We start from the raw sequence: 27,666 nt of genomic DNA on the forward strand, positions 1-27,666 counted from the left end.
CTGCAGGAACAGGTGTTGAAGAACCCTGGCATTGGAATTCGGGCTTTGTTCGTGGAGTTGCTAACTGTAGTCAAGCCTTTATAACAAGGGTAGCCAATGGTAGGCCGTATGTATGGCAGCAGGATTCGGCCCCTTGCCACACCTCTGGGAAAAGTCAAAAATGGTTGTCTGAAAATTTCTACGACTTCACCAGTCCAAATGTTTGGCCTCCAAACTCCCCAGACCTTAACCCCATGGATTATTTTGTATGGGGCGCAGTTGAAAAAGACACCAATCGCACTTCCAGTAATACAAAAGCCCAGTTAATGGATAAAATTAAAACAGTTTTTGCGGCCCTTCCCAGGGAGACTGTAGCATCAGCTTGTTCGAGGTTCCGAAGCAGAATTGAAGCTGTGATCGATGCTAATGGTGGTTATTTTGAGTAAATCTTGTTGATAGTATTGTAATTAACTCTGCCTGTAATGTTTTTTTGTCAATTCATTAAATTTAATAGATACAAAGAAGATTTTCTTTTTCCTTACGAAACTGTCAAATTTATCCCGAACACCCTGTAGATGCAATAATATTAAGTAATGTAATCTAAATGAGAATGGAAATTATACTAAATTAGAAACTCTGCCTGATTAATACTGGGCTAAAGAGAGTCAAACATATATATATATATATATAAACATAAGCAAAGAATCTGACTTTTTCAGTTTAATATATCTATGATGTATGCCAATTCAATGATATATATATACACACACACACGTGGCAAATTACTTTTATGTTCTGTAGATCTTTTTATGAAAAGTATTACCTGTTTTCTCAGAAGTGTCATATGCTTCTGGCATATATACCCCATGTTTATTGACTTCCCCAGACTTAACCTAAAAAGAAAAGAAAAAAAAAACATACTCAACAATTTTAACTTGAAATGACATTAAGTCATGATGATGCAATTTTATTTAATGCAAGTTTGATTCAATTCAAGGTTAGCGTCACTATGGTTTACAGAGTGCATTAATTCAAGAATTGTACAAGACAAAAAGGAATCACACTGTGAAAACACCCATTAAAAGATGTAAACGTATTCACATTTAGCATCATGAGAGAAGGATAAAGGTTAAATAATCCAGAAATCCTCTTCCACAGATCAAACACGCAACATTTTTAAGCCACTTCAAGCCACCAAGTAGATTGGTCTCACACAGAATACCAAATCATCTACCACCTAAAGGCATTCACAAACATTTGGTGGAATTTGAACCTAGTAGCCTAATGATTAAAGAGTTGAAAGCTCTATCCACTAGTTCAACCATACAACCGATACTCAGCTGTCTGCTACTGCAATAGGATATTTGCATAATTAAGATTAATTCTGTAAACATATAATTGTAAGCTTATAGTTTAAAACTGTGAGAGACGTAGAATTGAAAGGTAAACACCTGCCTCACAAATGATAAATGGCCAGAAACTGTAAAAAAGCAGAATATGGTAATAATACAGAGATGAGAGGGACTTCAAGTTGCAACTACTTATACCCACAACAGCCATCTAATAATCAGTTTACCAAATACCATCTCACTCCTCTAACCCACGGACCAGTGTTAGTGCTGTCCTCAAGGCATATTATTGCTACTGAGGGTGAGAAAAACCCTCAGAAACTTTTTGAAGGGATATATATCATATCTTGAATTGTATAGCGACTATAGGTGCAACATGTAGAGAAGATGACAGAAGAGTGTATGAATGATGTTTACTGTGTGAAAATATATGTTCACACAGTCCTAGAATTTGACAAACACAAAGTCCTGCGAGAGATTGGTGACAAGATAATAGTTGATGAAAGGCATGGAAGAAGAGAACATTATTGGGGAGGGGGCGGGAGAACATCACAGGAAGAAAAAAAAAAAAAGAAAAATCACAGAAGCTAATCCCCCCCTCAAAAAAAAGCTTACAGTGAAATAACTGGCAGAGGCAATTCCCAGTGTTAATAAGATTACTATTGTGAAAACAGATCTTAACATGGAAAGATTTAGTAAATTAAACAGAATTATGCATAATTGCTTGCGAAAGAAATTTATGCAGAAAGGAAAGGCAAACTATGCAGATTTTAAAGGCATCATTAAAGAGGCCCACTCCTGCAGTCATGCCATCCTCTGAAGATGAGTGTAGTCCAATGGTTCCTACACTTATTTGGCTTACTGCCCCCCTTTTCAAAAAAAAATTTATTCAGCACCCCCTGAAAACTACTTTCTAAGACCTGACTAGCTCTAACTGATACATATAAAAGAAAATCATATGCAAATCAGATCAGCAGTTTGAGTTTTAAGCGAGCAAACAGATAGATACAGAAACAAATTTGTGTTTTATTATGCATCTAGTAGAGATTTTTGAAATTTGGAAATAAGACACCTTGGAACTGAAATTTTAAAACTATTGCACATAGGGCAAGTTAGAGTTGAAAATTAAAATTAAGAAAACAAACAAACTGCATATGTAAAAATCACACATAAAATAGTAAATAACAATCAGTAATATTAAAAACAATCTTAATGAGAAGGATGAGCCTGGTGTGCTGCTACCAATTTAATGATATTTGACTCTATATTTGTCAGCAGCATTCTTAAATCACCACAATCAGCTACTTGCAGTCAGTTTTTTATTAGTTAAAAGATTTGTGACTGTACTGAACCGACATTCCACTAAATATGATGATGGAAATGCGAATAAAAACTTTTTTACTACAGCCCACAATCCAGGATGAAGTATGGGCGCTTTTGCAACCAGAACTGTTGGTCCCATTTTTGAATTTTAATTTCAATTCTTCATTTGTTGTTACTTCTATCAGTTCTTGTAATTGTAAAGATTCTTCTGTGTTTGTACTTGAAAATGGTACCAACACAATCAGGTATTTTCATTTCAAGAATATCTTTATATCGTTTGTTGAAATCGCAACGGAGAGCCTCCAAGTGCTGACAATAATAATAAATTTAGTTTAATCCTTTATCCAAGTGTAAGCAAACAAAGTTTGCACCTGAAAATATCTTCAGGACTGAGGTAAGGTGGTACATCCCTTGGCAACTTGTAGCAAAGTTGGACCAAGCTCTCATCACTCCTTGTCTCAGTATCTCCCATATAGCTGAGCACGTCTTCATCACATTTTTCCATTGCTGACAGCTTTGGAAACTAGCTGAATTCTCGTCACAAGTTTAGTTTGTACAGAACAAGTTTTGACACAAACACAAAAATAACAGCTTTTGTTTTTATTAAATTCAGCTCATCTCCTTGGAGTTGTGGATTTGTTTACTTAAATTTGTTAGTCAAATAAGCTATGTCACTTTTGAAATTAATCAAGTTGGCTCATAAAGAATCATCTGTTTTCTAAAAACTATAGCACTGAGTAAAAGAGTTCATAAAATCGATTCAAATAGGCACCTTTTGACAGCCAACGAACTTCTGTATGGAGCAGCAAGCTATTGAATTCTTCATCACTTTCAATACAAAGTTGTCCAAACAATCTATCATTCAATGAATGACTTGATTTTTGTTGACTGCTGTAATTACATAATGTAATGACTTGTGTAGGCAATCACTCAGGTATTTGGCAACTAAATGTTGACGATGAATCACAAAGTGTACAGTGAATACGTTTGGCACTGCCTCTTTGAAATATGCAATAAAACCGTGACAGTGCCCTACCATTGCTGGAGCACCATCAGTAGCAACTGACAGGATATTATTCAGAGGGATTTCTTTTTCTTTAAAACACTCTTCCAATGCATGAAACATCAATTTTCCTTTAGTGTCAGTTAGCAAATAATTCTTGACAAATTTTTTCTTCTTTTATGTATCGTACATATGCTAAAATCAAGGCTTCATTTCCTGGTAAAGTACTCATCAAGTTGTATAGAGTGCTGGGTTGTTTTTAAATACTCACATAATGAATCTTCAACATCCTGGACCATTTCATCAATTCTTCGTTGCACTGTATTATAGCTCAAAGGAATTTTCTTATCAGAGACTGGCTTGTGCAGTACAGTTCATATGACCTCACTAACAGCTGATAGGATTAGTTCTTCGCCAACATTATGCTGTTTTCCCAATTTAGCAATCAGTAAGGAAATGTTGATGCAACCCATCATCTAGTTTGGATGCTGCTGAAAACATACCTACCAATACTGGTTGTTTCAAATATTTTTCTTTAAGTGCTTTGAAAATACGATAAATTCTTATCTTTTTTATTAGCATGAATCTTTGACAAATGTTTTTCTAGTCTTGAAGACTTCATAGATTTATTTGAAAAAAAATTTTGGCAAATCAAGCACATTGGTAATGTTTTATTTGTAGGCGACTGAATAAAGTCGTATTTCAAATATTTGATACTATATTGTCTCCATTTCTTTTGGGTTCAGCCATGATATTATCTGTAAAAAAAAAGTTAAATTTACAAAATTGCTAGAATGCAATTTCTCATGTACCCTAAGCCAAATTATTTTTACAAGAAAAGGTATAAAATTACTCGTGTGAAACCCGCTGTTTTATTGGAACAACAATAATTTGCTTTGTGTGTAATCCGTGTAAGGTACCGACTAGATATTGAATATGCACTAAAATTTTTATGAACTACATCAAATTGCTAACTGCTTGTCACACAACTCAGAAACCATCTAAAAATTATTTCATACATCTCACATATTTATAGTATTATACAGTGAACAAATCATAACATGCACATGTTCCTACCAAAGTGTACTGGACTTGTAAAATCCCAATCACTTGAAAGCGCATACCTACCAACACTTTGCTTATTAAGACCTGTCATCGGACTTATGATCGAGTGTAACTTGCGTTTTGTGCATTTCTTTAGAAAATAAAGCAACCATTATGACCTTTACTTACGTTATACAACAGTAATATCATCATTATATCATATAACGTTATATCATCAAAATTTTTTATGATAACATTTTTTCAGCACCTAATTTTTGTCCTCTATACTTTCACCACCCCCTTACTTCAATTCAACATTCCCTTTTGGTCATGGGGCCACTACTGCCCCCCACAGATCGTACCAGTGCCCCAAGGGGGGGGGTCGTACCACCCACTTTGGGAACCACTGGTCTAGTGGTTCAATTTGATGCAGTTTGATGCAATTTGATGTAGTGCATAACTTTCCACAAGTTATGCATCTCATCAGCCATCCTCAGAGTGCTTATCGTTGCCTTCACTGAATTTGAAGTCATTAATTATTACAGTACCATATACTGAAATTATGTTATAATGCTGGTATTATTTCACTATGAACAAAGATTAAAATTCATTTTAAAATGTAACACCAGCAGACATAATTTAGCATTCAGACAAGTCCAAAGCGTTAACATATCCTTATGGTTCACAATGATTGCCAACTTACAATGGGATTGTCAGAATGGAACTGCATTATGAGTTGAGGATTGACTGTTTGTATGTCTTATAATGGATATTAGTAAACAATTATGTCACCTCACTTTTGAAAAGAAGTTTCCTCCTAATATTGCTCAACTTTGATTTCATTATTCATGCAAAATATTTTACATACAACTGCAATGGATATTCCTATTTCATGAAACCTGAGACATTTTTATCTGATATAATTTTAAGAACTATTTTCTAGCATTCTCCAACTACACCTGTTGGTTCTGATTTGTGGAGGTTGTGTTTGCTATCTAGATATCCTCTAAAACAACTGAGCAAATTTCCTGGATAAAAATCAAAAATATGTATCACCACATAAAGTTCTCTACTGAAAAAGAAAGAATTCAATAATTAATTGGGATTCCTTGGGAGGTTAATAAACTGGCTTTCATAGCTTCAGCTTTTCAATTTATAAAAACCCATTTTTACACAAGATGCAAAGATTCCCAACATGCTATTAATCCAGACATTTGTATTATCAAAACCGTAGCTCTTCAAGTAAATAATATCTACTCTACAAAGTCTTAAGACAACCACATTTACATAGATCTTTGCCCCAATGGATATAACATTTCTGAAATGCAACAGGAGTTGAATAAATTACATTTCCAAACAGTCTTCCCATAAAACTTTCATTTGCTAGGATGGTTAGCCAAATGGATGCCATATTCATTCTCCAACCAACAGCCTGTGAGTTTGAATCCCATTGTGGATATGATTATCTGCGATGTCTGCTTTATAAGTGCTCAAAATGATACACATTTCTCCTGACTTACACTGTTAGAATACACAATGGTAGAAATGACCTGAAAAAAAATCAAAATCCACTTTCAGCTTCTCTACTGTAGGCAGTTTATATTTAATTCATATCATTTTGTATAATTTCTTTCTGAATTTGCTTTGCCAAATTGTGCCACTAAAAATGGTCTAATTTAAACATAAATTCATAACTCAAATTTTAGTAAAGATTCCAAATTTCAATAAAATCTACAATGCAGAGTATACAGTATATAAGATAGTTAAATGATAGAATAAATTATGATATAGGATAAAAGATTAGAGAAGTAAGCACTTTTTGCAAATATATAACCTCTAGTTACTGGAGCATTCTCAAGATATAGTAATCACATCATCACAAAAAACACTCCATAAAAAAAAAATGTATTACAGTATAAAACACTCAAATTTATATCCTAATTGCATTTAGGACAGGTTTGTAGAAGACAGTTTTCATTCTTTGCCAGTTTGGTGCTGCTAAATTTATCCAAATTATAAGTGTTCTTCTATGAAACATATGCTTTAAAAAGTTTTTCTTTTGAAAAAACTTCTTTTTAGCATAAGGGCTGAAGACAGATAATGGAGAAGGGACCACATAGCCTGTTAAACAATGCAGATAACTAACAGGGACTCCTGATGTCTAATCCTCACAGCTCATTCATTTCATTAGTAAGTATCTACTTGGATACTGAATGAATCAGGACAGGTTGGGAATCTGGGATTGAACCAACCAAAAGTGTATTCTTATTGGCTTAATCAAAACAAAATGGTACAACATGATGGAATTTCATACCAGATGAGGCAATGTACAGTTAAACACCAGGACAGTCTCAGGATGGAACAAGGGCAAAGAGTAAAAAGATAGCTACTGGAACAAACTCCAATTCAGCATCAGCAGAATTCAAAATAGGCACCATCAACTCAAGAAGCATCAATGAAAAGAAGTAGAATTGGCAAATTTGGAATTAGCAAAATACAATGTTGACATAATTGGTGTTCACAAAATGTTGATGCCAAAATCAGGCGAGATTCTACTAATAACAAATACAACGTTATACTGAGGCAATAATGATCAGGGAAAGGAAGAAATAGCTCTAGTACTCAACACTAAACATGAGGATAGGCTTCTTGAATGGCAGACAATATCAAGTACTGTGATGTGCACAAACATCAAAATAGGAAGCTGGAGAAAGACAACATTTATGCCTATGAGCACATAGTAGATTCCACCAAAGAAGCAGTGGACGAATTTTCCAAGTCATTTGAGAAAAGGCAACTGACAAAGGAAAAGTCAGTCCTTGTTAGAGATCTAAACTGCATGGTAAGAAATTAATCTAGAGAAAAAAATGGATGGAACAAATCTGAAGAAAATATCTAAGAAATAAGTGTTAAAAGCCCTGCTGAATCTCTGTCTAGAACAAAAATCCAGAAGTAATTAGGGACTAGTCACAACCAACACAAATATACCAACATAAAGATGTGCACAAATTCACATGGAGAGAAGACAAAAAATGAGAAAAAGTCTCATTAACTATGTTATTGGTAAAAGTAATTTTTGTATAATGGTTTAGGACATAAGAATACACAGGTTAGAAATATGAAGTGATGATCATTGAATTTGGACAGAATAAAAAATGAAAGATGAAAACAATAATCAAACTTTGGAGAGTCATTGGCAGACTGAAAAATAAATGTCAACTCAGGCAGAGAATCTCATGGGGAAATTGCCTGTAAGGACAGAAAGAGACGGTCGTGGAAAAGAAATACAGAAAGTTTGTAAGTTAGCATGTGCTCTGAGAGAATGTAGAGAAAAATGTAAGAAATCAAAGCAGTATGTGAAACTAAAGAAAAGTCAATCTTTGGTAAGAATATAAAAGATAAATATGAAAAAGATGGCAACTTGTTCTGAAAGCTATTGAAAAAAAAAAAAAAAAAGCTTAGAAATGGAGGAAAGCATGCTGTAAAAGGAATTAGAGATGATAAACATGAAAAAATGAAAATATTCTGGAGTAATTACTTAAAAAATCCTAAATAAAAAAAGAGAACAGAACTGGGATAAAAAAATGTTTAAGAGAAATGAACTTAGGAATTATTTCATTTAAGTAGATATTTAAAAGAGTTGCTGAGAGGGGACATCCCTGTCGGACCCCTTGGTTTATCTCTCTTGTATATGATAGCTCATGATTTAATCTTATTTGTATTTGATTATTTTCATATATACTTGTGACAGCTTTTAGGATATTATTTGGTATTTGTCTTTCTTTTAATATGTTAAATAATATGTTTCTTTTAACTTTGTCAAATGTTTTTTCAAAGTCAATAAATGCAATATGTGTTTCTAAATTATATTCTCTTCTTTTCTCTATTATTAATTTTAGGCAGAAGGCTGGGTCTATACATGATCGTCCTTTTCTAAATCCATTTTGTACCTCTAGAATAAAGTTTTCGGAATATTTCATTAGTTTGTTATTTAAGATTCTGCTGTATATTTTGTAACATGAATTTAGTATACTGATACCTCTATAGTTTTTAGGGTCATCTTACCTTTCTTAAAGATAGGAATCACAATTGCTTTTTTCCATTCTATTGGGGAGATACCAGTTGAGTAAATTTTATTTAAAAATAATAAGAGTCTTCCTTTGAATCTTGTTCCTGCGTATTTATATAGTTCTGAACCTAGCTTATCTTCTCCAGGTGATTTTCCGTTTCTTGTTTCTTTCAGGCTGATTTCTAATTCTTCTTCAGTTATTTCCTTTTCATTTTCGTTAATTGTTTGCCAGTTGTCTTTTTTAAAATATTTGTCTGTCCACAGTTCTGTGTAGTAATTTAGAAATTCTTCTAATTTCAATTCAGTGTTTAATTTTATGTTTTCTTTGGTATCTGCATTTAGGTGTTTCAAAATCTTATATACATTGGGTCTTATTTTATATAAATCATGTTCTAAATTAGAAACAAATTTATTCCATGATTCTCTATGTCTTTTTCTGACTTCTCTTTTAGCTATGGCTCTTATTCTTTTATATTCTATTTCATCTTCTAATCTTTTACTGCTTAACTATTTGTGATAGGCTTCTTTTTTCTTTTTGATTATTTCTTTGATTGTATCATGCCAGATCTTCAGTTTTTTTCTTTTATTGAATTTTTTGGTCTTTCCTAAACTTTCATTTGCTGCTGCATTTAGTATCGTTTTTATATTAAGCCATTCTATTTCTATTTCTTCATTTTGTTTTATTTTATCTAGATAATGGTTAATTCTTTGTTCATATAGCCATTGTACATTTGTGTCATTCAATAGTCTAGTTTTATAAACAAATGTTTCAATTTTTCTTTCTGTTCTTGTTACTTGTAGCCATTTAGGTGGTAATCTTAATTTTATTTTAACAAGGAAATGGTCACTGCTTATTTCATATCCTCTGTGAACTCTAACATCTAGTGAAAATTTTGATGTCTTTTCATTTAGTATAAAGTAATCTAATATTGATTTTCATCCACTTGCTGCCCAAATATATTTATGTATGTCTTTATGTTTATAGAAGGAATTCATTATTTTTAGGTTATTATAAACTACAAAGTCAATCAATTTTTTACCATTTCTGTTTAGAGTGTGTTCTCCATGTATTCCTATATTATTATTAATTTTCGTGTTTCCAATTCTTGCATTTAAGTCTCCTGCTAAAATTATGTAATCATTTTTATTTATTTTATTATATATGTTTTGTAGCTGGTTATAAAAATCAATATTATCCTGTTCTCTTCCTTCTTCTGGGGCATATAAACCAATTATTGTTAAATAGCCTCTATCTATTTTTATTCTAGCTTCTATTATTCTTTCATTCCATAATTCATAATGTTTTAACTGTTTTGAAAGGGAGTTATGAATCCAAATCATGACTCCTGCTTGTGCTCTTTGGTCTCTGTCGACTCCACTGTATATCACATTAAAATTTTCAGTTCTCATAGTTATTTTTAATTTCTTTTTTGTTTCAGTGATTACTTCTATTTTAAAATTTCTTTCACTTAATAACTGGTCTAATTCTATTTCTTTATATGCTATTCCTCTTACATTCCAGTTTGCTATGTGTATTATATTTTGTCATTTCCATTTTCGTTTTCCCTTTTCCATTCCAGGGTCGTTTCCCATAGATTCAATCCGATTATCTTTTTCTGTCAGCTTACAAGTATGGTTATGTTCTCCATGTCAGGGGACTAGCCTGACAATGGAATAGTTCAGTGGTAGGGCTGCTACCTTAAGGCTTCTGAACTCGCCTTCTTCCGAATTTAAACCCATAGGAGGAATAGGGTATATTGAAGGGGAAAGGGTAGATTATAGAAGAAATATAGTAAGGTTTATAGAGAGGACATAGTTGTAAGGCCAGAAATGAAAAGACCCCATGGCCCTCGAGTACTCTAATAGCACAAGAGTTGGCTGATAAGGCCTTATAGGAAAGATTAAAGTAAGTGGGTCTTCCTCAAAGTAGAAGAAGGAGAGGATAGATCCAGCTAGGGGTCCATGGGAGTGCCGCTTCCCTTACAATCAAGATGATTGCCCCTTATGGCCCTGTTGGTCCACGAGTCCTGATTCAGTATATTCGGACCACCCCCACCATATATATATACACACACACACGCGCGCGCGCGCGCGCATGTACACACACACACATGGTGGGCTCCACTATCCGCCACCCAGGGGACGCGCTCTCTAGGGGTTACAGGGTCCCCTGAGAGACTATAATTCAAAAACAAACCAGGCTAAAAGTATACAATACATTAGCCCTACCAGTCTTAATGTATGGAAGCGAAATCTGGACAATAAAACAAAAAGACAAACGAAAATTAATAACAGTAGAAATGAAGTTTATGAGAAAAACTGCAAAGTATACCCTATTTGATCACAAAAGAAACGAAGATATTATGAAAGAATTAAACCAAGAACCAGTAATTGAAAAAATTAAAAAATATAAACATAGATGGATGGAACACGTTCAAAGAATGAAAACAGAAAGATTACCAAAACAAGCCTTAAAGTACAAGCCATTAGGAAAAAGAAAACCAGGACGTCCTCTTAAACGATTCAACGATGACTTCTAAGGCCGGAACAGGCCATACTAGGCCTAAATCCTTGATACGTATGATGATGATGATGAACTTAGGAGTACATATTAATACTTGATCTTAGAAAAATGACAGGTTAAGTATATATGTGAGCAGAAATGTTTAAATATGGAAATATAAAAGTTTCACAGTGGCTACAATGCATAATTCAGAAAGCCTGGTCAACAGATCAAATTCCAGATGACTGGAGTCAAGTTATCATCTTTTAAAAAGGGAAATAAAATTGAATATGGGAAGTACTGAGTGTTCCTGGTAAGATTTATGTAACCATACCTAAAAATTGGGCAAGAAAAACTTAAAAAGAACAAGGTGGGTTGACTTTAGACAAATAGTTCAGAAATCATACCAAAGTTGTGTATTTATAAGTTTTTAACTAGAAAAAAATATATGACAAGATACCAAGGGAAAAGTTGTACAAAATGCTACAATAATATGGTATAAATTGGAATTAAGCAATATGTGATCTATATTTATTAGAATTGTAAGTTAATTATTAGAATTTAAGATCATTAAAGCAGTCTTATGTAAAACCAGGGATTAATAACTCCACTGTTATTAATCATCTATTAATCATCACATGATGAAGGAAGGTGGCATTAAATGTTAATGCTTAACATCATCTTCATGCAAATATTATACCTCTCAAATCAGTACAAATCTGATTTGAGAGGTATAATAATGGTATAATCCAACCATAAATGGAATAACTGCTGTTACAAATTTGGCATGAAAATCAGCAATAAATCAGATTGTTAAAATATTCAGGAACACTGAAAACTTTGGCTGCATCCTGAATAGAGAATTTTTAGAACAAATAAAACATTTCAACTATTCAGGTGCAATTTTTAGCAAGCATGGAAAATTAAATATGGAAACAAACAGAATAAGCAAAACAGAGATGACAATGTGGGAAGTCAAATGAATAAATTTATACAGAATAAGAGAGAATTAGCCAAAACACTAAACTAGCAGTATACAAGAGTGTTGCACCTGTTTTCAGTTAATCTGAGAGTTGAGTTAGAAATAAAGCACAGACCATAGCACAGATATTAGAGGTCTGAGAAAAATTAGGTGAGTGAACAGATGGAATCAGTGGCAGAATCATATTAAAAATGAAGATATTAGAAAGGAACCTGACAATGTTAGCATTCAAGAACATGTGAGCAGAATATAATTTCAGGTGGTATCATTACTTAAACAGAATAAGAAAAGATTAGATGTTTGATACTGTGATGGAAAAGAAAAGACCAATATCTTAGACATGCAGTTAGAAATGCCTTGAAAAGACCAAAACATACGATTTGACAATACTGGAATCATGACAGGTAACAGACTAGAGATAAACTCCCAAGACAAAGTTAGTACTCACGTAGTACTATTACAGAATCCTGTACACCCCTTGAGGATACATATCAAATATACAAAGATGATTATTCTTTTTTGATGCTGTAGTTTTTCTCCATCTTATTTGATACATACATAGCTCATGGCAAAAACATGTTAAAAAGAAGAATCATGATGTCATTATATATTAACAGGATTGAAAAGTTTAAAATATTTTAAGTTAAAACTTTGAAAGAAAACAGATCTAATCCAAGGAATTAAAAAATTAAAATAAAGATAAAATAAATAAAAGTTAAAAATAAAAGTCTTAATATGTTATAATAATAAAAAAAAAAACATTGTTATTAATTCAGATCTAAATTTGTAATCAAGGTCACAGCTTCAGGAGCAGCTTGTAAAAAGTCATTCCAGTCATTCTGATAAACATGAAAGGTGCATTCTTTTACAATATGTTGCACAGTGTAATGGAGCACCACAGTCACATATTGGAGATGATCGTCTCTTCCATTTATAGAGAGTATCTCCACATAGGCCATGGTTTGTCCGAATCCTATTTAGTATTGTCCAGGTTTTGCAAGGTAGATCCGATCCTGTAATGATTTGATCACCTTTAAAGATGTTATGCAAATGTCTTTTGTATTTTCTTTCCATATTTCCTCCAACTTTGATAAAGGGTTAAAATTATTTGGAACTAATTCTTCAGCTGCTCGTAGTGATGGATAGCAAGATTTCAATCTATTGACATTAAGAGTTGGGAGATCATGATGAATAGGTAGGTTTGGATTACCAGCAATTTTTTGAAATTCACAGACTAAAGAATTCAATCTACATAATTCTATAGGAATAATGCCTGCTAAAAGAGGTAACCAATAAGTTGGAGTCGATCTAATAGAGCCTGTAATTAATCTTAAGTTATTATTCAATTGAGAACCATAATCCTTATGCAAGGGCTCTTTAGTCACACAGGAGCACAATATTCAGCACTTGAGAATACCAAAGCAAGGTCTATGGTCCGAAGGGTAGAGGCTCTTGAGCCCCCAAGCAGTGCCACAGAGTCTCTGTAGAATATTATTATGTATCCTTAGTTTATGTGCCTAGTTTGAAAGATGTTGCCTGAAAGTGGGAGAACAGTCAAGTGTAACTCCCAAGTACTTAGGGAATTTATTATATGGAAGATTACTGTTGTTCAATTCAATTTTTAGTTACACATTGCAAAGTTATTATTTAGATGAAAAACAAGATATTACTGTTTTGCTCCTATTCAAACAGCGTCTCCATCTATTAAAATATTCATCCAGTATGGTTAAGTCGTCTTTTAGAATTTCTTCTGTACAACAAATGCATTTATGCTGTATAGGAAGGTGGTCTGAAAAGTTCTCAGCCTAACATGAAAAAACGAATTTATAATTTCAAAATTATTTTTATTTTTCAACATAATCTCCCTTAAGGCTAATGTTTATTCCAGCAATGCTCTAGGGCCATTACCCCATCCCTGCAGTGATTCTCAGTAAGATCGACAAAATATCCCTCTACAACTGCAATCACCTCTTGATTCAAAGAAAAACGCTGACCAGCGAGGAAGAGTTTTAGTTTTGGGAAGAGAGAGAGAACTCAGAGGGAGCCAAATCTGGCAGATGTTCCAACAATTCATAGTGCAGATCCCTTAATTTTCCCATTGCCAAAACACCTTTGTGGGCAGATGCATTGTCCCGATGAAAGATGATTTTTTTTTTTCTTCTGCAAACCATGTATTTTCTCACAAATTTTTTTGGTCTAGTTAAAAGATCAGAATAATATTCCCCAGTTATTGTTTTATCCTTTTCAAGATAATTAATAAACAAAATGCCTTTAGCATCCCAACACACTGATGCTATGACCTTTCCTGCTGATGGAACCGACTGTTTTCTTTGGTGCTGAACAACCAGCTTCTGTCCACTGTTTCGACTGCTGTTTGGATTATGGTGTGTAATGTGAATCCAAGTCTCATCCATAGTAATAAATTGATGCACAAAATCAGTTTTATTCTGGTTAAAACGCTCCAAGCACTGTTCAGAGATTTTCATGCAAGCATGATGGGTGCCATGCTTGCTCACAGCAAGTGTGGCACCAATCTTGCGCAAAGCTTTTTCATTTGCAATTCTTCATGCAAAATATATCCTACACGTTAATGAACGTGTAGGATATATTTTGCATGAAGATATGCCTATAGTCTTAGTAATTTCACCACTTTGATTTGCCAGTCATCCAATACCATATCATGCACTTGATCAATGATTTCTGGTGTTGTTATTACACTTTTTGGACATCCTTCACATGGATCATCTTCAAAGCTGGTACTGCCATGTTTAAACTTGGCAGCCAATTTCTTAATTGCCGAAAACGAAGAAGAAGAGTGCCCATAAACTTTTATGAACTTCGAATGAATTTCTTTTGGCATTAAACCTTCTTTTACAAAGAATTTTATAACCGCACGATACTCAATTTTATCCATTTCAAAGGATACAGACAACACTTTTGTTTCAGACAGCTGTATAAAACAAACTTTCTGGATAGAATGACTCGCAATTTCACATGGATGCTTATGACAGATGTACCAACTTAGAAAAAAAAATATCTTGCCAATAGTGTTGCAATCTATGGTCAAGGCCGAGAACTTTACAGACCACCCTCGTAGTTATTGTCAGCATAACAAAATTTCCTTGATGAAGTGACGGAAAAATCAGATATATATAGATTGAATAATAAGGAAGATAAAACAGATCCCAATGGCAATCCATTATTTAACTTCCTTTTGCTGCTAATTTATAGCCACTATAAATCCCCTTAGCATATTGTTAATGATATGGACTATTGTTTTACATGGGATGATTTTATATAATTTATATAGAAGAACTTGTCTCCAGACGTTGTTGAAGGCTGCTGACAAATCGATAAATGCTGCTGATGTTTTAAACATTTTTGAAAACCAGCTTCTATGCGAGTTACTAAAGAGAGAACCTGGTCACAACACCCACGATTTGGTCTGAAGCCAGCTTGTTCTATTGGAACATACTTAAATTGTGGAGCTTATTCTATTATAAATAAGTCTTTCAAAAAGTTTATAACAACTGAGGAGAGTAAATTCTTTTAATTTTCTCTTAATATATCTCGTATGCTTTTTATTGATAGGGATACATGATGTGTTAACAATATGTATAGCTAGTTGATCTGGGGAAATTCTTGGTTGTTCTTTAATCTTGGAAGTTTTTTTCCCCACTCAGTTAAACTATAAATTATATATTTAGTTCAATTCTTTATCCAAGTGTAAACAAACAAACTTTGCGCCTGAAGTATCTTCAGGACTGGGGCAACTCGTGACAAAGGTGGACTAAGTTCTCATCATTTTCCTTAGTATTCCATAATGCAAAGCACATCTCCTTGCAGACATGTATAATGCTATGTATCATGGGAAGGGTCACTACCCAGACCAGTTTCGGCCTTTGTCTTCAGTGGGAGCAGGACCAAGAGGTGATACCATGGTTGAAGCAATACAGAACTCATATTTCCATATGCCAGTTGTGCAAAAGGTGTCACACCTTATTATTAAATTACTCTGCATTAAAGAAAGATGTTGGAAGTTTTTTCTCACTTGGTTAGACTATAAACTTAGTCCACCTTTGCCACAAGTTGCCCCAGTCCTGAAGATACTTCAAACGCAAACTTGTTTGCTTACACTTGGATAAAGGATTAAACTAAACATATAATTTATAGTCTAACCAAGTGAGAAAAAACTTCCATCTTTCTCTAATCCAGAGTAATTTCACAATAAGGTGTAACACTTTTGGCAACTGGCATATGGAAATGAGTTCTGCATTGCTTCAACCTTAGTATCACCTCTGAGTCTGGCTCCCACTGAAGAGATCTCAATAAAGGTCAAAACTGGTCTGGGTGGTGACCCTTCTCATAATGCATAGCATTATACATGTCTGCAAGGAAATGTGCTTTGCATTATGGGATACTAAGGAAAGTGATGAGAACTTAGTCCACCTTTGCCACGAGTTGCCCCAGTCCTGAAGGTACTTCAGGCACAAACTTTGTTTGCTTACACTTAGATAAAGGATTAAATTAAATATACAATTTATGTTCTTTAATCAATGGAGCACTATCACCTAGTTTCCTAAGAAGGCTCCAAGCTTTACGGGTAGAATGAGTAAAATCTATACCTTCAACTTTATTTACCAATTTTTTCGTTCAGGATATATCCAATTTTGCTAGAAGTTCATCTGCTGTTTTGGGATCATTGTTCATCTGATATTCCTTAGAGTAATTCACATTCTTCGCTCCAACCATGTATATAGTTATGCATATAATTCCTAGAGGTATGCCTAATACCTCTAGGAATACTTTTCATGGCAGCAAGCAGGACTTTTGTAAGACTTATTATAGAAGTATATTACAATAAAAGCTCACAATGCGTATATAAATGCCATCATAATAAATGAAATGTTATAATCAATTAAATAGCAGCTAAAAAAAATAAAAACTTGTCCGTGAACACCTATAAATCAATTAAACTTGCTACTTATTGGAGATATTCAGAGAATAAGTTTGTCAAGTTCATTTGCATATTTATTCCAGCCAGCCTTTTTAAAATTCCAGTATGGAAAAGGCATTGATCTTACAAGTGGATCTTATTAGATGAATATCATTGATTACGTAGAAATTATTTACATAGCCCACAATTTTCACATAGCTGCTGTTAACTCACTTTTTGCATATAGGCTCATCATTATGTAGTTTTTTTACTACTTTTTTTGTTATTCTTCTAAAACATACATAATAGAAAAATCTACACTGTAAAGGATCCTGTACATCAGGTAAATAATGGGTGGATTTTATTCTTTGGAGAGGGGATAAGGAAGGCTAGTTTTGATACTGGTTTTTAAGTGATTTGTAAATGATATCTTTTGAGGTTTTTTTGTTTTTTTTAAGACGTTCCCCAAATGTGAATGTCTATTATAATTTTAAAATGGGAGCAGCATTCAGCAAATTAGAACATGATAATTCAACAATTCCATGAGTTGAAGATCAACAATACTGGAAAATACACCTTTTTTTTTTTTTAATGGGTGTTGTAAACAGAATTATAATAATCACTTTTTTACTCAACTGCTAGTTTATTATTAAATACTTTCTTGTTTGCATGCAAGTGCAGCCAGTGGGAAATTATCTGCATATGCATATCAAACCCAACATTTGATTAGGTGTTTATGATTCAGAGTCAGTGTAAAATAGTTTTTCATCGAAACTGCATTATACTGGTTTGGTATACAGTCATCTGTATACATTCAGCTTATGGTGTCGATGCAATGATATGCATGCACATAAATTTCTCTTTTAAATGACTCAGATATTCAGATCGTATTGGAGAAAAAGTGGGAGTTTGAAGCATGAACTGAAAAAAATGCTCTGTTCTTCTGTTGTGGCAAAAATTTTCACATCCTTGATATCATTAAAGAAAAATCTTTAGAAACCTCCAAACTGAATTCATATTTTCCTATTCCCTAAGAATAGCTGAATTTAAAATCCATTTCTTCAAATAGGATCAGATGAAACTATTTTGCCACAACAAAAGAACAGAGCATTTTTTTCAGTTCATGCTTCAAACTGCCACTTTTTCTCCAATATGATCTGAATATCTGAGTTGACAGCTCACATCTAAATGCCAGTAGTCACTGATTCATTGATAATGACCTGGTCTAAAGTTATCACTATCATCTTTATCAACTCCTGACCCTCAAGGGGTGTACAGGATACTACTCTGACATTACTATACAATTAAATTTATATTCTAACTGCCTATCTTCCAAATTAATGTGTTATTTTTGTCAGGTCTTACCATAATGTCAGATCTTGTTAGTCTAAGACACCACTAACTACATCAGTTCACTTCCTCTAGTCTTTTTTTCTGCCAGCAAACACCTATTTTGCTAAACCTTCCTCACCTGTTCTGTTGAAGTGACCATCCTACCCTAGATTAGCAGAGCACATTCAGGAATGCCAATGATGTCAAGTTACTTTCTAATGCTCCATTTGTAACACGATTCTGCCACTGTTCTATTCCCCTCCCCTTTTTTTCATACTCTTATCTTTGGCCTCTAGCCTCTTTGATTAACTATTATTTCCAAGTTAATTCTTAGATCCATAAGACTGTCATATACTACTAGTTTAGTGTGTTTGCTAATTCCACATTTATTCCAAATAAATTTATTCAACTTGCTTCCATTCATACTAGCTTTCTATTATCTATTTCTATATTTAATTTGCCATTTTCATTAAATTCATCTTGAATTTCATAGTTTGTCTTTTTATTGTCGTTTTGTATTCCAAATTTGTTATACATTTATTTAATTTAGTTACAGTTCTGAAGAACTATCTTCAGAACTGCAACTTCAATATGAGGTTTATTGCCAGTTTCTTGCATAATGTGATCCATACAAATGAGCAAGTGTAAGTAGCATGCTCCTTATCTTATAACTGAATTTAGACAAACCCATCTTCCTGCATAACCTCCAATTCTTGCAGCTGACTTACAACTCATGTACATTATATATATATATTACACTGTCCCATTTGCATCATATAACATGTTGAACAGGGTCCCCCCCACCTCCTACTGGCACTTCCCATGATTTCTCAACTACTCAAAAGTGAAAATTGAATTCTGACAACACCTAACTGGTCTGAATCTAGTTTGTTCTTCCCTTAAATTTCACTTCCACAATTTTCCATTTACCCTTTTCAAGTATAGATGCATAAATCTGGTATACTCAATAGGCAGATTCCTTTAATTCCCACATTCAATTTTATTTCCATTTCTACATATGGGTGTTATGATAGCTGCACTCTAAACATCTAATCATCAGAACAGTTCATACATAAAGAAATTTTAATAGATTTTTTAATTAAGGTCTCTCTCTCTCTCAGCCTCCTCCCCCCACAATCAAATCTACTTACAGAATGACTATGTGGTATCATGTATACTCAATGATTACTAGATCTACTTACAGAATTTTGTTTTTCTATCTCATGTGAACTTTGCAGGGCAGCTTCTTCACTTTCCAAAGCATTACTAAAAACTTCAATCTGTCCTTTCTTTTCTGTATTTTCTACATCAACTGCACTATCATTCATTTCTAAAATAAAACAAATGTAACATTAACTAACTGAAGTTATTACAGAAGTATATTACAATAAAAGCTCAATATGTATATAAATGCCATCATAATAAATGAATGTTATAATCAATTAAACAGCAGCTAAAAAAATAACTTGTCCAGAAGCAAACAAAAATTCCATATTACCATTTACACCACAGTCACTTAATTAAAAAAGCATATGTACCATAAAATAATTTGATTCACAAAAGAAATACATTAAAATGCAAGTGTAGCAAATCATATTTTAAACATGGTAGTACAAACACTACAAAAAATACGGTATCTACATAGTGTGAACAAAAGTGAAAAATAGTTTTACTTAATACACAAGTTGCCTGTAAAAGAGTTTTATCATAACTCAGCATATCAGGAGTTGTTGTCGAAATATTACAGAAGTTGGTCAAGAGCAAAATACAGGAATGGATAGATGGAAATGGGATACTGTATGGGGGGTATAGCATGGTTTTGTGAAGGGTATGTCATGCCTCAGTAACTTGCTCAAGTATTATAATACAGTGAAAGCTGAGTTGGATAAAGGTAATGGGTTTACAGTGATGCTACTGAACTTTGCAAAGGCCTTTGACAACATACCAAATGGAATTTTAATCAGTAAACTGTAGTGTATGGGAATAGATATAGGGTTGGTAAGATGGATAGGAGGGTGGTTGATGGAGATATATCAGAGTAGTTGATTCAAGAGTAGAGTCCAAGAAAAGGCCTGTGACTAGTGGCATGCCACACAGTTCTGTTCTTGGACAACTGCTGTTTAATTTGTTCATTAATGATATAGGAAAGGATGTCAGAGGAACTGTTAGTAATTTGCTGATGATGCAAAGTTGAGGAGAGAAACAGTTAATACAGATGATGTCAAAACTTTGCAGGATGATTTGGATAGATTGGCAGACTGGACAAAGGAGAATGGATGTCAGTTTAATGTGGTTATGCATTTTGGGGTAAAAAGATTACCAGCTGTATACCACATTGATATAGGAAAGGATCAGATGGACAGACCTCCTCCTCACCCTGCTATCTATGTTGGTGACTTCAATTCCCATCATACCATGTGGGGGTTATTCCTCTAACAACCAGGATGGTAATAATCTAGCAAACTGGATGGATACATATAATTTGCATTTGAATAATGATGCCAAGCAGTATGGCACTCTTTACTCAGCCAGATGGAACAGAACCTACACCCCAGATCTGTGCATAGTCACTAAAGACTCCGAAGACCACCCTCTTCCATCAACCAGAACCATCCTTAACAGATTCCCTAATAGTCAACACCGTCCTACATTAATAGATAGGAACATCAATCCCAGTCATCAACGGAACACCAATCATTAGATGGAATCTCTGCAGGTCCAACTGGTCTGCATTTCAGAAACAAATCGAGTAAACCATTAGAACAATTCCACCCACTCCTAATTGCTATCTTAGATTTGTTAAACTACTCAAATCTGTAGCAAAAGCCTCTATCCCTAGAGGCTACAGAAAACAATATATCCCATGTTGGAGTAGAGAAAGTGAGGAACTCCTAGCCAAATATGAGGAAACTGAAGATCTAGCTATTGCTAAGGAGCTCATCTCAACCCTGGATAAAAACAGAAAGGAAAGATGGATCTCAACCATCAATGAACTCTATTTCGTCACATCTAGTCAGAGAAGCTGGTCACTTTTGAGAAAATTAGGTGAAGCAGAGCCATGACATACAAAACAACAGAGATAACTCCTGATCAAATGGCTAACCATTTATTGAAAACCTCCAAGATTCATCTCAGCTCTACCAGGAAAATTGCTGTACAAGCTTCTATCAGACAAATCCTGAAGACAGAACCCGAGCTTCCTGAACTCGTATACACCCAATATCTCGGAAGAGGTACAAATAGCTTTAAAACTTACCAAGAATGGCAAAGCTGCAGGAGTGGATGGTATACTCCCTGAATTCCTAAAACATCTTGATCAACATGGCTGGCTGCCCTTTTCTCAGAAATCATCATGACTGGTAAATTACCACAGCTGTTGCGGGAAGCCAAAATAATTGCCTTGCCCAAACCAGGGAAAGATCCAAATGAAGTGAAAAACCTACGATCTATCTCCTTGCTTTGCACCTTTAAGCTCTTTGAAAGAATATTTCTTAAAAGAATTTCACCACTCATCGAAAGAGCACTCCCGACTGAACAAGCTGGCTTCAGGCCAGGAAGAAGTTGCTGTGACCAGGTCCTGGCCCTGACAATCAAACTGAAGCAGGCTTCCAGAAGAAACTTAAATCTGGGACTACTTTCATTGAGCTAACATCTGCTTATGACACTGCCTGGATCAGGGGCCTCCTCCTAAAACTAGGAAATGTTATAAAGTGTAAAAAAACTCTACAACTTTTTGAACAACAGAAAGATCCGGGTCCATATTGGCGGAAAAAAGAGCAGGCCCAGATTCCTTCACAACGGTTTTCCTCAGGGCTCTGTGTTATCCTCCATACTTTTTAACATCTATGTGAATGATCTACCTCATAACTGATCAAGCAAGTATATGTACACCGATGACCTAGGGATCTTACATCAATCCACCTCCTTTACCAACCTAGAATCAACCTTGAATACAGACCTAAACACCCTGGAAGAGTACTTCAAGCAGTGGTACTTGAAGCCAAATCCAACGAAAACAGTGTCCTCAGTATTTCACCTGTACAATGTAGAGGCGAATCAACAACTCAACCTTTTCTTCTGTGGAAAAATGGTAGAACATGAGCCTCATCCAAAATACCTTGGAGTGAGCCTGAACAGAAGCTTAACCTATAAAAGGCACATCATCAACCTCTCCAATAAAATTAAAACCAGAAATAACATCATTTCAAGGCTTGCTGGAACAACCTGGGGTTGTGGTGCAGGCCCTAAGGTCGTCTGCACTAGCCCTCGCATTCTCTGCAGCAGAATATTGTGCCCCTGTCTGGGAAAGAAGTACACACTCTAACATTATAGACATCCAGCTGAATTCTACCATGCGCACAATTGGTGGGACAGTAAGAAGCACCCCTCTCTCCTGGTAGCCTGTTCTATCTAGCATTGCTCCACCACACACATATGGAGAAGACAAGCCTCGATTAAGGAATTTAATAAAGCAATGAGCAACCCACTCCTACCCCCTACACCAGACTCTCATAAACCCACCTAGTCTTTGCCTCAAATCTAGAAAGCCTCCCTGGTCCATGGATGAACTCTTCAGCTGTGCTGCCATCAATATCTGACATATGGAGAGAATACTGGTCCAACAATCTCCCAACAAACGGCTTCCTGGTAGAAGATCCCTGTGCTCCGCTGCCTGGTTTTGATCTTCCTAGGAAGATTTGGTCATCCATAAACAGGATCAGAACTAGTCAGGACAGATGTGGCTATCTTCTACATAAATGGGGGCTGTCAGATCACCCTTATTGTGATTGTTCTCCTGTGGCTCAGACGATTACTCATATTGTGTACGACTGTCCAAGGCACCAATTTCACGATGGTAGCCTACAGGACATCCACAAGGTGACGAATGACGCCTTGAATTGGCTTTCCAGCCTGGACCTTGACCTGTAGTTGGTATGATGGTGGCGGTGGTTATGGAGGAAACAGAAGATCACGGTCCCGTCTCACCACGAAGACGTTATTCTCTTAGTTACTCTCATAGTCCTCGTCATAGTATCAGCAGAACTCCTCATGTTAGAAGATGATGATACAGTGTGAAATGGGCCTCCTCTAATGGATCAAGTTTTCTCACACAAGACACAACTGCTCTCTACTTAAACCTCGGATACAGCTACTTTTATGTTGTGAAGTGTTGTGAGAACATGCAGCCTTGTCATACTTGGTGCAGTAGAATGATAATTGTCCCTGCCTTAATTATGACAAGTTACTTTTGTTTTATATTTAAAAAAAAAAAGGAAAGACTTAGAAAGTAGGTTGTGCCTTTTATGTAATGAACTTTTATATGTTACAATTTCGTCATTTGTTTCTTGAAATTGTGATTGCACTTTTCACTTACTAGTTTTCATGTAGCCATAAGCATAAATAAAATAACCACATTGATGGAACTGTACTCCAGGAAACGGATGAAGGCAGAAACTTGGGAGTGTTAGTGGATAGGGAGTTAAAGTTTAGTGGCACATAGCAAAAGTAGCTCATCAGATCACTTGGTTACTGAAGAATACTTTGACAAGCAGAGACAAGAAGGTTATTGGTCCTCTTTATCAATCCTTGATAAGACCTCATCTTGACTACTGAGCATAGATCTGGGTGCCAGGGTTTCTTGGTGATGAGGAGGTGGAGAGAATCCAGAGGCAACTGACAAAGATGGTAGCAGGTCTATGGAATGAATCTTTTGAAAACAGGTTGAAGATTTGTGGGTTACAGCAACTGGTTGATAGACACAAATTACTGAGGGGTTTTTGCAAGATTAATTCAGAGGAAATTTTTCAGAACAGGTGTGGTGGTGGGAGAACTAGGAATTATCCATGGAAACTGAGTAAGATTATAGTTAGCAAGGGTGTTAGAACTAGGTTTTTTGCTTGGAGAGTAGAGAATGAGTGGACTAGGTTGCAAGAGTCGGTTGTGGGTGCTATGACTATGAATTGAGTTCAAAGCAGAGTATGATAGATACTGCGCAAAGTTCTTGACATGATGTTTAGGGCCTCTCTCAATGAGTGTCTAAGGACTCCTTGGAGTTGCCCGTAATAAGAATAATTATAAACTGATACTTCTAATATGCTTATTTATACAAAGTAACAACAGTTATTTCACAAAGCACACATTGCTTATCAAAGACATGCTACATTTGGTTTCTAGAGCAGAGGATGGCCAATGTTTTGGGGTAAAATCAAGTGACAAATGTTTCCAGGTAAAATCATAATATCCTTAATTGTACCAACAGGTAAAATCGAGGATATCAGGTACTTTTATAATAAAAAGAAAATAAATAAAAAATGTCTAGATTTTGTGTAAATATTTTACATTTTCTAACAAGATGTAAGTTGTTCAGCTTACTATGATAGCACTACAAGATTCAGTTTACATTATTATTAATCTCCTATCAACAAATTTCCTCCAAATCAGTCTATTACTTGTGAACACTCCAATATTGTCATAATTAACATGTCATGCTTCTGAGGCACTTCTGACCAAATCAATCCACCTACACCTTGGTTTTCCTCTGAGCTTGTTTCCTGCCATCTTAGCATCAAACACCTGTTTTGCTAACCTTTCTTCACCCATTCTATTTAAGTGGCCATATTACAACCTTAGATTAGCTCTACTGACACATTCTTGAATGCTAATAATGTCAAGTTCCTTTCTAATATCTTCATTTTTAATATGATTCTGCCACTGATGCCATCAATTCACTCTCCTAATGTTTCTTAGAACCATCATATCTGTGATCTCTGGTCTTTGATCAAGTGCTTTATTTCTAACCCAACTCTCAGATCTATAATTTAAAACTGATTTGAACAACCATCTTATATGCTGCTAGTTTGGTGCTTTGTCTAATTTCTTTCTTATTATAAAGTTATTCAAATGGCTCCCCACATGTAAAATGTAAAATATTTCATGTAAAAAAACTTAACATACACAAATGTGTCAATAAATAATTTTAATGGAAGAACATGTGAACTAAACATGTTAAAATAAATTTCATGGCTTACACATGTAATCAAAATTATATAAAATGTTATTCAAAGACTCCAATATATTTCATCCAATGTTATGTGAACACTGTCAGGGAGACAGACTTAACTACGTTCAAAATGTCAAGTATACTTCAGCTGCAACTCACGTCTCAGTTGCAGCTGAAGTATATCATATTACACCATTAGAGTTCAAACAATTATTGAAAGTGGTATAGATAACAATTATGTAAAATAACTATTAATTAAAAAAAACACTTATGAACAATTAATAGTGATCACTTCTTAAAATTAATGTGGTGCTAATGTGATGCCTAAGTAGCCATAGATAATATACAAATGAATGGGCAATATCAACATTTCTCTATTAATACTGAATCAGCAATTTCATAATTCTGTTGCAAAATTCATTTAAAAACATCCTTAAGTTCATAGGCTGTACAATAGTCAGTAAACTGGATTTAGACTGTTGGCTGTAGTTTTCTCAACCTTGCTCTAGAGCAAAGTTTCAAGGTTATCTTTAGTCCACTCAAAGTATTAATATGATACAGCTTAATTCCAAGGATGGAATTATCACATTTGTTTTAAATTTAGAAAACCAGTAGATTGTAAAGAATAACATTAATTGGTAGTGTAAGCTGAACATATGGAGAGAGAACAAAATGATTTGGCAAAATTCATTCTCCCTTGAAACTCACTGTAATATGTTTACATAATAAACATAATAAAATCGTTTGTTTGTAATAAAAATGTAATTTTTGTATGTAAACATATAATTTATTACAAACAAATAATTACACTCAATTAGATTCAACTATCTTGATACTTCAGGAGTATATGAGACTACTCAACAAGCACACTGGGTTATAACACAGCAAGTGGCAATCTGTAGGAATTCTGCAAATTATAGTAAAATCCTGCCTTTTATGAGTGACATACAAAAAAGAACCATACTCAACACACACACACACAAAAAAACTTAATCATCTCTTATCAGCACTTATGTATAAATAAAATATATTAATAAAAAATAAATAGCCTAGAAATAAATAATTTTGGAGAGTTTTACATCAACCTAGTCAGTAGTTAAAAGCCTATATATATTCCTGATGAACTAGAGGGAATTAGTAAGGAAATTCCCATTATGAAATATCCTTCACTACCTAATCCTAAAGTATGTGAGCTAAATTGTCAACAGAAACAAAATTTTTGAAAAAATTGTTAATTAAGTATACAGCTAAAGCCCTTATTGTTTTTTTTTTCTCATATATACATATTTTAAGGAAAATCACATATTACCAAATGTTAAAATAGAAAATTATTTTTAAAGGCACTACTAGTTTCATCTTTCTAGAAGACAATTTCATTATCCACCTAATATCCTCTGTTGAACTCAGAGGATGTCTACTCAGCCTTCCTCTTTCCAATTGATTTATATTTTATTAATTGTTTAGATATCGAGTTGGCCATTTGGTTTAGATGTTCTATCCAATTTTGTTTGTAACTGTTTAGTTTTTCTTCTATCGATTTTATGTTTAGTTCTTTTAAAATATCTTCATTCTATTTTTTTTGTCTAATAATGTGTATTATGCAGTTGTTAAATTAATCTCATTTCACTTGTTTTTATTCTTTATCTCATTTGTTTATTGTCCAATTTTCACTGCTAACTAATAACATAGGCACTTTAGCAGTGCCTATGTTATTAGATATTTGTAGATATCTAATAACATAGGCACTGCTTAAACATGCTTGAAAATATACAAATAAATATTTGTATATTTTCAAGCATGTTTTTTTTTTTGGTACAATATTTAGATTAAGTGTTCTATTTATCAGGCCTATAATCTGTAAAAATGTTTAAGTTTTTAATTTTATGTCCTTTTCTCCTTCATATGATATTTCACATCCAACATAAAAGTACTTATCTGTTTCGATTATTTTATTATTAATAACTATTTTACTTCTCTTTGTCCATAAATTGTCAGTGTTTTAGTTTTATCTATGGATATTTTCATTCCAAACTGAATTTGATAATGTTTAAATTATCAAATTCCTGACTTGTATCCTCAAGAGGTGCACAGGATATGATAGTATTACAGGAAAACCTTACATCATTACTAACATCCTATCAACAAT

General features: G+C 34.1%; 1 protein-coding gene across 1 annotated transcript in view; it reads right to left on the bottom strand.

Moving 5' to 3' along the window:
• LOC150103130 (uncharacterized) overlaps positions 1-27,666 on the bottom strand; it is a 607,032-nt gene that overhangs the window by 516,347 nt on the left and 63,019 nt on the right. Inside the window, exons 4-5 of the mRNA XM_090397550.1 lie at positions 19,723-19,850; positions 803-872 (exon numbers count right to left, since the gene is read on the bottom strand). Of these exons, the coding sequence (XP_090253676.1) occupies positions 803-872; positions 19,723-19,850 (198 nt within the window). The remainder of the gene's footprint in view (positions 1-802; positions 873-19,722; positions 19,851-27,666) is intronic.

Source organism: Typopeltis vanoorti, chromosome 9 (assembly GCF_054136105.1).
Source record: "Typopeltis vanoorti isolate ZY-2024b chromosome 9, IOZ_Tvanoo_1.0, whole genome shotgun sequence".
Lineage (NCBI taxonomy): Eukaryota > Metazoa > Arthropoda > Arachnida > Uropygi > Thelyphonidae > Typopeltis > Typopeltis vanoorti.